Source organism: Glycine max, chromosome 20 (assembly GCF_000004515.6).
Source record: "Glycine max cultivar Williams 82 chromosome 20, Glycine_max_v4.0, whole genome shotgun sequence".
Taxonomy (NCBI): domain Eukaryota; kingdom Viridiplantae; phylum Streptophyta; class Magnoliopsida; order Fabales; family Fabaceae; genus Glycine; species Glycine max.
In genome coordinates this window covers 24528574-24541394 of record NC_038256.2, presented here as the reverse complement: position 1 = coordinate 24541394, position 12821 = coordinate 24528574, and the positions used below count along the sequence as shown (strand labels likewise).

Here is a 12821-nt window from a genome sequence, read left to right as displayed (position 1 = left end):
TTTTATAGTTTCTAAATTTATGGATTTTAATCCTATGATTAATAAGTTGTTTTTTTTCTTGAAATTTAATAAATGATTTTTTTTACTAAAATTTATATTTTAATTTTCAAAAGATCCTTGTCATTAATTTTTTTTAATATTATTAATTAATAAAACTTAACAACAATTTTTTTTTAGAAATTAAAATATAATTTTTCAAAAAATAAAAAAATTTAAAAATTATATACTAAAAAAACATTTAATTATCAGGTAAGCCGCAGCTTATGCAAATAAAACCAATCCTGGCTTACGTTTCGCAAATTAACCCAAATCCCAAATTTTCCCTCTCGACGCCATTTCTGTAAGCTTCTGTTCCTTCGAGCTCTACTCTTCGCTCTTCCCCAATTGTAATTTCGAACTTCTAATTCCACTCCACCCTTTCACTTTCTATTGTGCTTTTACTTATTTATTTATTTATATATGTACATTAGGTTTTGCAGGGGTTTAGTGAGTTATATGAGTGGGTGCTTCATCTTCAATCTTACTGACACGTAGATTGGGAAGGTATTTGTAAACCCTAATCTCAGATTTCATAACCCCTATTTTAATTTCAAGTGATCGATTATAAGTAGTTATAGTTACCTAATGCTTGTGTGAACAATGAGCAGGAAGCTTTATATTTTGTGGAATTAGTTAGCTATATTATGATGTGGATGAAGGCAAAAGCACCTTTGAAGCACAAAGATTGGCATTTGTTTCTGGTTTTTGTGGCTTGTTACTGATATATATATATATATATATATATATATATATATATATATATATATATATATATATATATATATATAGAGAGAGAGAGAGAGAGAGAGAGAGAGAGAGAGAGAGAGAGAGAGAGAGAGAGAGAGAGAGAGAGAGAGAGATGGGTATGGCATATAGTTCTGGTTATATTTTGTTTTGGATATTTAGGGGGCATTTTCAGCATTTGGCTTTGGTTTAGTAGGCTATGGTTCTGGTTGGGAAACAACATAGGAAATTGGGGTCCGGGAAACTGTATCATTGTTATGTTTGTAGGATGGTTCAGTAATGTCTCACGGGTACCCTTTTGTTTTTATGTAATTCAATTGGCTGATAAAAAAACAACAAACTTTGTATTTTATCTGATTTTTTTTATTTGTTCTACTTGTATCATTATTGGAAACAGACACCAAACCCATATCATAAGCACAAATGATTCTGAATTTCAGGACATAGTAAAAATGAAAATAGCAAAAAGTTGCGTCTGGAGAATTGAATACCAGATTGTGGCTTTTGCTTTTTTTGATTTTGGTCTTTCTCTGTCTTTCTCCTTGCTCAATGCAGCCTCTCATTTTGCTTAATCTTTGGATCTTTTCTTCAACCGATCTCAGATTATTGATTTTTATTTGTTACAGAGAAATTTTTCAATGAATTATTAATTCTTATTTGCATGTGTGCAGAAGGTGGTTGGTTGGTGTGGCAAAGAAGACAGCGCCATCAATTGCAAGGCAATCAAGTTGCTGTCTGAAGAATTGAAATATGTTATTTTTAGAATTATTACTAATTGTTGGTTGCTGCTTGGTGTGTCTCCTCCTCTTAATCTGTACAATGATAGCTTCTCCAATAGTGCTTTAATAGAGACAAGACTATAGTACTATTGTCCTCTGTGATACTACCAGAATTGACATTGGCCCAGTTTCTTTAGCAAGTTGGTAGCCTTATGTATTGGGCTTTAATGTCACTAATAAGAAGGTGCTTCATGGTAGGTTATGGGTTACGCTGTCATTCCAACACTTTCAATATCTGTGTTAAATGCATTCTAATGTAATTGGGGGTCAGTTGTGCTTCAGATGGACATGTGTATGAGGTAGCAGGGGTTAGTTTAGTTCTATTGGCATGGGTGCATTTTTGTTTGTAACAAACTCTTTTGTGGGACTTGACAAGGGCAAATCTTTTGGTTCAACTCAAGTCAAATTTTCTTTAGTTAACGTTAATTTTAGCTTATAAAAGAAAGAAAGGGGTATTACTGCTTTTTTTTTTTTTTATTGAAAGGCAAACGGATTTTATTTAAAGCAAAAAGACCGTTACTATCTTGTATCTGCTATGTAAATATATGAAAGAAAAATAAAAATAGAATAGAATTTACGAAGTGAGATAGGATGATGAAGAATTTAATAGTAGCTATTATTTTAATGAAAGTTAGAGGGCTACTCTCATTTATGTAGCAAGATATCACAAGGTACCTATAATAATGCTGGAGTGTAGATAGAAAAGGACAGAAAAAGAACAAACATCTTACTACATTGGAACTCTTTTATATTTAGCAAACTAAAAGTAGAATTCTATATTTGAATTGCGTGCACTACCTTAGTGCCTTTTTCTATTCACTGGAAATTGAACATGCCATAAATAGTTATATAGTTATATTGAAACAAAACATAACTACAAATAACACTCGGAACATAATGAATGGTACATGGCTACAAGTGCAACTAAATAACACTCGGAATATAATAAATGGGAGTTCAACACAAAATCTTAGTATTATAAGGAGACACATGATCTATCCAAGTTAATCTTATCATAAGGCAAACCCAATTGCAAAGATGAATATATTCTGCAATCTCCAGAGAGTACTTTTTGTTACAGTTTAATGTGTATTTCATGTGAGGCATTTAACAGTCTAAACAATCAGTGAAGGGAGTTTCCCACAGTTGAATTGTCAACACGTCCTTTGATTCTTAAGGTTTTGGCATATGCATTAATCCTCTCAGTTATTTTATTTCTACATTTTTTGTTTTATTTATTGTTTTGCAATTTCATCACACGTTCTTCCAAATTTTTCTCTTTATTCGAAATCTAATTTTATGTAGATTAATTGTAGCTACTGTTGAATTTTTCTTTTGATATTCCAAACCACAATTCTTAGTGAAGTTTGGTACTAAGTTTATTTAATTGAAACCCATTCATTCATGTTTTTGTATTTACTTTCTCACAATTTTGCTGTGCAATTATGCAATCTCAAATTCTGCATGAATGACAAGTTAAAAAAATGTTCAATAAATACACTCAAAGTGAATTCACTACTAGTTATTTTTCTTTAATAGTGCTACTTATCATTGAGCTGTGGGTAGCTTGTTTTTTAAGCGTGCTTTAGTTAATTCTTGGCTGAATTGATAACAGTGTTTGGAATTCAGAAGCAGAATATCACAACAAAATTGGATGAGTTATAACACGTGTGAAGTTAGGTGTCCAAACCCAATAGCTAACAAAAAAATTAAGCAAAATTAGTTTTTTTTTTTTTTTGGAGCAAAATCAGTTAAATCAAGTGAAAAGAGGACATGTTATGATTCTTAACCTTTACTAGAACTAGTGTATTATAAAATGGCGGAATGGGTTTGCACAGAATTTTGAGAAAGATTTGAAAGGGATGGGATGAAGTGATAGAGTACAATCTAATTGTGATAGACACTTGCGTACAAATAGGAATAGAGAGTAGTGAGGCAGAAAAATAACAACACACAAGACTGCAACTGCAGCCAGAGACAGTATTGATGAGTGCACAAAACCAAGGGGGAAAGAGGGTCCAATAAAATATAATACTAGGATTCCCACACTTGTTGCTTCCAACACTCTAAGATAATGCTTCCCATCTCTTACCATTTTTAATCCCTGCATTTCTCTTCCCCTTAATCCTTTGCCAATTTCTACATATGTGTTTATGTTATATATATATGTTGTGTGTAAGATAGATGAGGAGGCGACGTACTTCTAATATTGTCAGGAATCAACATGCTCAGCGTTGAGTGAATCCATTAAGACAATGTGGTCGTCTTGCTATAGAGCTTGGGAATATCACCCATACTCCGCCAGTGCAGCCCATCTCTCCTATAGGCATTCGGGCAGAGGATCCTCACAATGATGAGGAAGTTGACAATATAGACGACCATATAAGGAAGGATGATATCCCTGAAGTGGAGGTAAAGTATGACGATGCTGGGAGGGTTATAATAGAACCTTTAGGTATAGGGTAAGTTTATATTGTTATATTATTTTCCTTTTTATTTAGTTTTATTTATGAACATTCAGAACTTGAATGTTTTACAGTTGGACCCCTAATCGTCATGCTGTTAAGGCACTTGGCCTTGCAATTAGGTCACATTTTGAGGGCCCCTACCATCATTATGAGGCTGTCCCTGAGGATGTGCAGGTCAGATGGTGGACGGAGTTTAAGGTGACTATATATGTTACTTCTTATGTATTTATTTATATATTTGCTTTTATCTTGTGATGTAATTGACAAACATTTTCTTTACTTTTGCAGACAAGAGTTACTTGGACAGCTCAGGATGAGTGGCAAATTAAAAAAGTGTATGAAACAAAAGTTAAAAAACGCCTTTCTGATATGCTCACCAAAGCTAGGGATAAGAGGAAGAGACCTCATTGGATAGGTGAACAGGCGTGGGTTGATCTTTTAATATATTGGGTGACTGATAAGAAGTTCAAGGATCAGTGTGCTCAAAATAAAATTAACCGGACTTCTAGTCGTGGTGGAGCAGTGCACACTACAGGACGCAAGTCTCACCTTGACATTGCAGTAGGCCTAGTAAGTATCATTCATGAGTTATGTAAATTCTCCCATATATTATGCCATTATCTAATGGAAAGTATTTAGGGGTGTCCAAAAAATTATTTTGATCTGTGAACTACTTTAATACCAAAATGAATTAAACTATTAAAAACTGAATTATTTTATAAAAAACTAAACCTAAACTGTTTTAAGTTTTATTAATCAAACTGCTATTAAACATAGTTCAGTGCACTAGAACTAAACTGTTAATAATAGAAGCTTAGCTTTCAATTAAGCAGTGCCTGTTACCAACAACACTATATAATTTATGGTGGCTCTTAATAAGATCTGTGAATCTTTCATAAATTTCATCATAGAAGCTCTTGGCAATTTATTACTTAGACTTAAACATTAAATAACCGAAATTGATACTTGAATAATAATTTATGGTGGGGTTTGATGCAAATAATTTAAAGCCAAGATGGGAGATGACAAAATAACAGAAAATAGTTGCAGAACCCAAATTGGAATGTGTTGCAGGAACCTTCAGCAATGCCGTCAACAGAAAATTTGCAGCAGAGATCAGTTTAGCAAAAAAAATAAAAAATTCTTAAACATGTATCAGTTCTGTTCAGTTTTTTTAATAAAGAACCAATTCACTGAACTTGTAATAGTTCAGTTCTGTTCAGAATGAAAAATAAATGGTTCACTTTGGTTCTTAATAACCATGTTTTAATTCAGTTGAGTTCAGTTCAGTTTTAACTCTTGAACCAAACTATTAACCATCCTCTCTATTCTGTTTCCTTCTCTCTTCCCCTCTTTCTTTCTGTCTTTCTCTTTCCCACCTAAATTCTATATCATAATGCTTATAACTGTATAATTTTTGTAAGGAGCGTAAATATGGCAAACCTGTGGATCCAGACGTGTTGTTTCTGGCCACTCACAAAAACAAGGACGGTCGTTGGGTTGACGATCGTGCTCGTGATACATATGTAAGTTATTCTTAATTATTTTTCAGTGCAGTTACAGCTTTTAACATAGATTCTAACTATTTTCCTATACTGTAATTTTCCAGGAAAAATATCATGAGCGTTTGCGGGTGGCTCAATCACAGAATGCTAAAGGGTCCACTGATGATACTGGGGCTATGAAGCTTCAGTGTTGGAAGGATGCTGCTGGAGGCAAGACTAGGGGTCGGTGTTATGGCACCGAGGACTTGGCTTCCAACATCCGTCGTGGTGTGTCATGCCTCACTCAGGAGACATTATTAGATCCTCACACTAGTCATGCACACCAACATTCAGCTGAGGCCAAGGCATTGCGCCAACAGGTTCAGCAAGCAATTGAGCGAGCTGATGTAGCGACTACTGGCTTAGTTGAAGCAAATCAAAGGTATGCACTATTGGAGGAGCAGATGCAGTTGATGCAGGAGCAATTACAGATGGTGTTGGACCGCAGGTCTAGGGGCAGCTAAATAGGTACTAGTCAAATGCACCCTCATAATGCTGAGGACTTGGATGATCAGCCACTGGTTGAGGAGAGACCCCCAGCTCGTCAGCGTCGGCATCGGTGTCATTAGCTGTTTTCTTTTTAGGAAGTTTACTATTTAGTTTTTTTTTGTTATATCTACTTTTTGAGGGCGATCCCTGGTGCAGCGGTAAAGTTGTGCCTTGGTGACTTGTTGGTCATGGGTTCGAATCCGGAAACAACCTCTTTGTATATGCAAGGGTAAGGCTGCGTACAATATATCCCTCCCCCATACCTTCGCATAGCGAAGAGCCTCTGTACAATGGGGTATGAAGTTTTATGCATCGACTTTTTTGTTATATCCACTTTTGTGTAAACTTAATGATTGTGATTGTATAAGTTTGTGTCAATGCGGTTGTTATGGCTTACATATTTTATTGTTGACTTCTATGTATGTGGTTAGCTTTGATCAATTTTTTTTCTCTCAAAAACCTATCAATTTGTTTACAACAAATGGGTATATACTTAGTAAGTTTAGAGTCCACATTGGTCTTTTCCAGGGGTTAGTAAATTTTTCCTCCCCCCTCTCTCTCCAAATTCACCAAATATGTTCCTCTTTTCAGCTATCTTTAGAAGCCATAAATTCTGAGGTTGTTCTTGGATGGTAATGAGCTTACATGATTTTCATATGCAGTTTCCTATAAGAAGTGTTCACATTGGTTCTTCCGTATGTTTTTTTATCTGAAAATATATTAGGGAAAGAAAAGAAAAGGAACCATATAATGAAGGTTTCTGTAGCAACCAAGTTTGCTGCACTGCCACGGAGATTTGGCCGAAAAAGATTTCCTTTGTCAACTAGAATTGATTTCAGTGGATCTTTATCAGCTTCATTGGTCAGTATTCACGAGCCTGTTGAATGATATTATTTTTATCCAAAATCCTTGGTTGAAAATGTAATTTCTTATTTTCAGGCCATGAGTTTGGGAAAATGAAGGTTGCTCTGTAGCAAAAGTATTTTGTTTAATGTGGCTCATGAAATAAGATGTCTATTTACTTATTCATGATCAGATCATGAGAAAGCTTAGTTGCTGAATTAATTAATTTTCAGGGTATATTGATGGTCTGGAAGGTGTTGAAAGGGACCCATGAAGGCTGTTATTGTTTCAAAGTATATTAATAGTGGTAATTCTTTATGACTATCATCTGTTTTAAAGTCTTCAATATTGTGCAAAAACATGAATCACTTCCACGGTAAAAGGTTTGATTCCTTGATGTATAGCATCTTAATGTTATTATTCATTATGACTTCCTAGTTTTATGATTGTTTCTGTAGAGTGAGGAAGAGTTCTACTATATCTGTTCAAACCTGGCATTGTTATTGGTACACACTATGTGTAGCATAATTCCGCCAAGTACAAGTTAGCACTGACATGATTTCTTTTTCCTCCAAGGGGGAAATATCCTGTTATGTTCACTAAGTACGTGTTTGGTGTGCAGTTAGCAATCCTTTGGCACTTATTTTTAGAAATTCAGAATGCTGTGTCCACTGGTGCTAATTGATTATTTATGCAAGTAATGTTAGAATCTGAGTTGCCCTTTTTTTTCTCTTGAATTCTGAAAACCCTGTGGCCTGAGATATTACTATCTTCAATTTATAACAAAGCAAGAAGAAATATGGGAACATTTTCAGCAAGGCTAACTTACTTGGTAGTATTATAAACTCAAAAACAGTGTCAGTAGTTTGCTAGATATAATTAAAGCCTAGACGGATGCTAACATGCAAGAGTGAAACAGGTCTTGCACCATGTTAGAAGAATTTTCATCGTTAGATTTATTTATATTTTCATTAAGGTAAAATTGTATTTTTGGTCCCTTTAGTTGTCTTCAATTTTTATTTGAATCCCCTCTTAAATTTATTCATGAATTTAGTCCCCCAATTATGTCCAATCACGTAATTTTGGTCTTCATGCCCATATTTGGACGTTGACTGTTACAAACGAACATTGACTGTCACGTGTCACATTTTGGTTCGTCTATATATAGGTGCGACATTTTAATCAAGTATGGTAACCTTTTTTTACCCTCACTCCAGTGGAATGATAAGCTACGGTGGTTCGTGGATCCTCTTCTCATTTGCTGCAATTGGAACCCTAATCTCACCTTCACCCTCACTTCTGGCTCTGTTAACGGAGGTTGAATGGGAGCAATATTTAGGTCTTGTGCATCCACCACTGTCACGCACAGGTACCAAAGCTTTGGAGATTGGTAAACCTTGGACTGAGTGTGTGTCACGTACGGTGCATATGAGATCCACGCTTCCGGGAATGTGTTGTTGAATTGCGTCCCGATCCTCATAGAAAGTTGAATGTCGTAGTAAACTCTCGCAATTCTGATCGGCGGTGCCTCCTTCGAGGCAATACCATTACGGCGCCAAGGGATTGTTCGAAGGATCTCGTACCGGAACGTCAGAAAGGTCGAAGCTAACGCCACCAAGGGAATTCTCCGTCGAGGAATCCCAAACTGAAATCTCTAGCGTGGCGTTATTCGCGTCGGTGGTGTTGTAACCCAGGGAGAATGTCTGGTTCCATTATGGGCCTGTAGCTGGTGGGCTTGGATCTCCTGAATTGACTCGACATCCCAACCCTTATGATTGGGCCTTCGCTAGGAGGAGTGAGCCCATGCGCCTCCCTGATTTTGACAAATAGGTATTGCATTGGCTCCACCAAATAGAAGGGATGAACTCGCTCAGACTCATTACCAGTTTTCTTTCCAGAAATATCTTTAGGCAAGTAATCCCCATTTGGTCGCTTCAAAATCTTCACCCTTTCCCCTTTGTTGGCCTCCATTTTCCTTACCTCAAGGAGGCCAACAGAGGCTCACACATGACACTTGAGGAGGCTCACACATTTTCAGCAACGATGGATCCTACAACAAGGCCAGGGTAAATTTTTTTTTACCACACTTAGTTAAAATGGCGCACCAGTATATGGACGAACCAGAATGCGACAATCAACATTTGTTTGTAATGGTCAACGTCCAAATCTGGACTTGGGGACCAAAATTACACGATTGGATATAAAAGAGGGACTAAATTTGTGAATAAATTTAAAGAGAGACTAAAATTGAAATTGGAGACAACTAGGGAGATCAAATTTGTAATTTTGCCTTTCATCGATGGCTAGAATTTTCTCTTTTTTTTTCCTGTTCTCCATCTCTTTCCAATTCATCCTTTATTCTTTTCTCTCTCCTCTTCTCTCCAACGTGGTTGTGCCTCACTCTTTTCTACCTCGGCCCAAGGCATCTCCCTCACAACGTTGTCCATCGTTACACAAACCGCACCCCGCTGCCTTGAAATTTGGTAGGTGGTCGACCAAGGTCCCGCTCATTAGCACAATTGTGGAACATCATTGCGAGATCTAGATTTACAGGCACTTTGGCATTTTAATTTTTCTTTTCATTGCGTTTTGAGATCCAGATCTATTGTTATTATTGTTGTGGTTTGAATTTTTTTTAAAGGATTTTTAGTGTTTTGATTGAGAAGGTAGGAAAAAAGTGGGCATTGTAGTGGACATGTACGCGGTGTGTTGTCCATAGAAGAAGGAAAACAAAAATGAAAAAGGGAGCAGAGAAAGAAAGGGAGAAGGAGGATGAAGGGTTCTATTTTTGTTCCAAACCTGATTGTGTCAAGTTTTTCTGTTCCAAATCTGATTGTGTCAAGTTTTTTTTTGTTCCAAATCTGATTCTATGATTAGGTTGAGATTTGGTTGAATTTTATGTGTTTTTATGTATGCTTTGATGTTAGATTCTGTTCATCCAACCATTGGGATAAAAATGAAATGCCGTTATGGACGACGACACACAGTGGTCACAATGGTGGGGGTAAGAAAGAGGGAGATTAAGGGTTACGAAGGTAGTGAGTAGAGACAAGAATGTGGTGGGTAAAGTTACTTATAGTTTTAGTAGAATTTTTCTTGGCAATGGTTAAGCAACTGTATCGAGGTATTGTTATTGACACATACCCTTTTCTGTGGATAATAGATATCATCCTCTGTTTGCAAGGGGATATTACTTACCGAAAGCTAGGGGGCAAAGTTACCTAGAGGTGTGTTGCTGGAACTGAGAAGACATTTGATGTGATCCTGACTAGGAGCGGATCGCTTGATACAGGCAACAAAGATTTGGATGACACAACTTCCGGTGAAGGAAGATAAGTCAGGGTAGACGCCACAAGGATTACCTTGATAAGTCCGAGATTGGTTCAACAAGGAACCCAGAGAGAAGCTTTCACCAAATTTTATGAAAATGCCAAAAGTTCCTTTATTGAAAACAAAAACCAATACTTATAGTATATCTGAACACTAAGATAAAAATAGACATGGGCCTTCTAAATAGTTTGGGCCAAAATTACAATAAATAAAAATTATTAATAAAAATAGAACATATTTGGTATGGGCCTTCAAATTAATCTGGGTCTTCAGCAACAATTAATAGTCTTGGTAGTGTCTCTGCCTCTAGGCCTTCATCCTTCTCCACTTGGGCCTTCATCCTTCTCCACTCGGGGGCTTTGTCCTTCTCCACTTGGGCCTTTAGCCTGTATTTGGCCAGTTTCAGGATTCTCATCAACATTACTCACACTGGCAGTGGCACGAGAATTAGGTGTACCCTTTTTTACTGTGTAAGTTCTTGTTAGAAATATCAATGAGAGATTGGAACCCATGATGATAGAGGATTATCCAAAGAGGATAAGGACTTAGAAGCACTTTATGAGTTAAAGGGTCCAATGACAAGATCTAGAGCCAAGTTTCTACAAGAAGAGATGATCAAGAGGATCAAGGATGAACTACTCATCAAAGGCAAGGAAGGAGAAAATCACAAGGGGTTGAATTGAGCACATTGGAGATTGCTAAACAACTCGCTTAGGCTTAGCACGAGTGTTTGGCTTAGCGCAATTGCAACCCAAGGAGAAATTGGGCTTAGCACGAGATTTTTAGCTTAGCACAATTCCAGCTCGAGGAGAATTGGGCTTAGCGCGAAGTATTTGGCTTAGCGCAAACCTTCAGCTTGAATTTACGAAAATTCTTAATTGTTGTTTATTTGTGTAATGGGCTCGGGCTTCATGTAAATATGTCTTATTAGAGGCTTAATTATCTTCTTAAGCCTAGTTCTATAAATACTCATAAACTCTTAATTGTAGGAACTTTTTGACATAATTGAAATTAAGCTTCTGCTTAGAAAGAACTTAGTCTCTTCTTTGGTTTTTGACTGAAAACGAAATTAATTTTTATCAAGGAAGCTATTCATTTGAGGCAAATCCTCCTTTGACTTATCGATTCACTGCGGATTGTGGTGTTGTTTTATTCATCTTCTTCGTCTTATCCATCTTTTCTATTTTTCTATTCTTGAGTTCTTGGAAGGTCAACAATGGTGGTTCTCAAATTTGCTTTCGGAACGATTCGAACCAAGTATTCATGGCTTGAATTGCATCATGTGACCTTTTCTTTCCTTTTTCCTTCACCATTAAGCTTCCATTCCTAACCATTAAGCCAACCTTAAATCTCTTACCCTTATGCAGAGTTGTTTGTTGGAAGAGGGGTGGCTAGAATTAGACCTTTCCAATGCAGCTAGGAAATTTGCTCCATCTATCATATTCATTGAGGGACTTGATGTTGTTAGAGGCTAGTGTGGAAGAAGTTCAATGTTGAATGTGGCTAGACGTTAAACTAGGCAAGTTTATTTAATATATTGTATGTTTTTTAATAGAAACAAATGATCCACAAATGGCCCTCTAGTCATTAGACTCGTTATTGAATACCCAACAAGTAATGTCTAGTGAAAGCGAGTCCATTTTGCTTATACATGCTATTAATAATACAAACAATTAATGCATGAGTAATTGCGTAAATCACACAACATATTATAAGCTACCCTAAATGAAATTCATTCTCTGTTGACTGGCAACCATTGAAGGGTAGGTCAATGGATTCTATGATGATTTGTTCAAGGACTCATTAACTGGAAAAAGCTATAGAGGAGGTTTTTGCATTCAATGGAGAAGGTAAACCAACAATAATTTGGCTAAAACTTCCTGCATTCCCACTATTGTTTCTTGTTGCATCCAAGTGCATCCTGAAAAGTCAATGCGGAATGCACTGGTGTAGTAATATTGAGAGTGCAGGAAGAAACATCTCAACAATTTCTACAAATCCTTGTGGGTTGTTAAGACAAGACATTGATTTAATTAGTTCTATTTGATGTTTGCAATGTTAGTAAAACATGTATATGATCATTGTTGGATTATCTTCATTGTGTAATCATTCTTCTTGATCAATTTATTTCAAAATTGTTAAATTTTGAAAACATGGAGGACCAAATGTGCACCAGAATTTTGAGGGGCCAAAATAACACAATTGTGAAATGATAGGGATTGAAAGTGCGTGTATGCCAAAAAGAATAATTAGTGTCACTTAAAATAACTTTAAATAAAAATAAAATTAAATGTTAAAAATAGGGTTGGTTTGGGTGACACAAAGTGAAATAAAAAAATAGGGCACTAGAAGTCCAACACTATTGTAGTGTTAGCTAGGTCAACTCTAAGTAGAGTTTGCCTTTGGAAACTAACCCAAACAAGTTAGGTCTATGGTTTAATGTTCATATCTTTTTTATGCAAATCAGTCATGTCAAAAATCAAAATCAAAGTCAAAATCACCCATCTTTAAAAATAATTTTCGAAACCACCTAGTTTAATATATATAATTTTACGAAATCACCTGGTTTAATAAAAAAATTCCAC

At 36.0% G+C, this 12821-nt stretch overlaps 1 protein-coding gene and 1 long non-coding RNA gene across 3 annotated transcripts; both read left to right on the top strand.

Moving 5' to 3' along the window:
* Window positions 1–248: 248 nt before the first annotated feature.
* LOC102664447 (uncharacterized) lies at window positions 249–2003 on the top strand. 2 transcript variants are annotated; one of them, XR_420253.4, is made up of 3 exons: window positions 249–386; window positions 471–543; window positions 1455–2003. It is a non-coding gene; the product is annotated as an uncharacterized lncRNA (long non-coding RNA). The 2 variants fall into 2 exon arrangements; XR_420252.4 differs by having other exon boundaries at window positions 281–340.
* Window positions 2004–3325: 1322 nt separating this feature from the next.
* LOC100809711 (uncharacterized) lies at window positions 3326–6459 on the top strand. Its single transcript, XM_041013603.1, has 5 exons — window positions 3326–3974; window positions 4102–4228; window positions 4319–4600; window positions 5455–5556; window positions 5640–6459. The coding sequence occupies exons 1-5, from the start codon at window positions 3955–3957 to the stop codon at window positions 6036–6038; spliced, it is 930 nt and encodes a 309-aa protein (XP_040869537.1). The 5' UTR covers window positions 3326–3954; the 3' UTR covers window positions 6039–6459.
* The last annotated feature ends 6362 nt before the right edge of the window (window positions 6460–12821 follow it).

Excerpts from the sequence above, each read along its gene's own strand:
- LOC100809711 (XM_041013603.1), top strand. The coding sequence starts at position 3,955 with ATGATATCCCTGAAGTGGAG. Across the intron at positions 4,229-4,318 it reads GATGGTGGACGGAGTTTAAG|ACAAGAGTTACTTGGACAGC; the intron begins GTGACTATATAT and ends TTACTTTTGCAG. Across the intron at positions 5,557-5,639 it reads ATCGTGCTCGTGATACATAT|GAAAAATATCATGAGCGTTT; the intron begins GTAAGTTATTCT and ends GTAATTTTCCAG.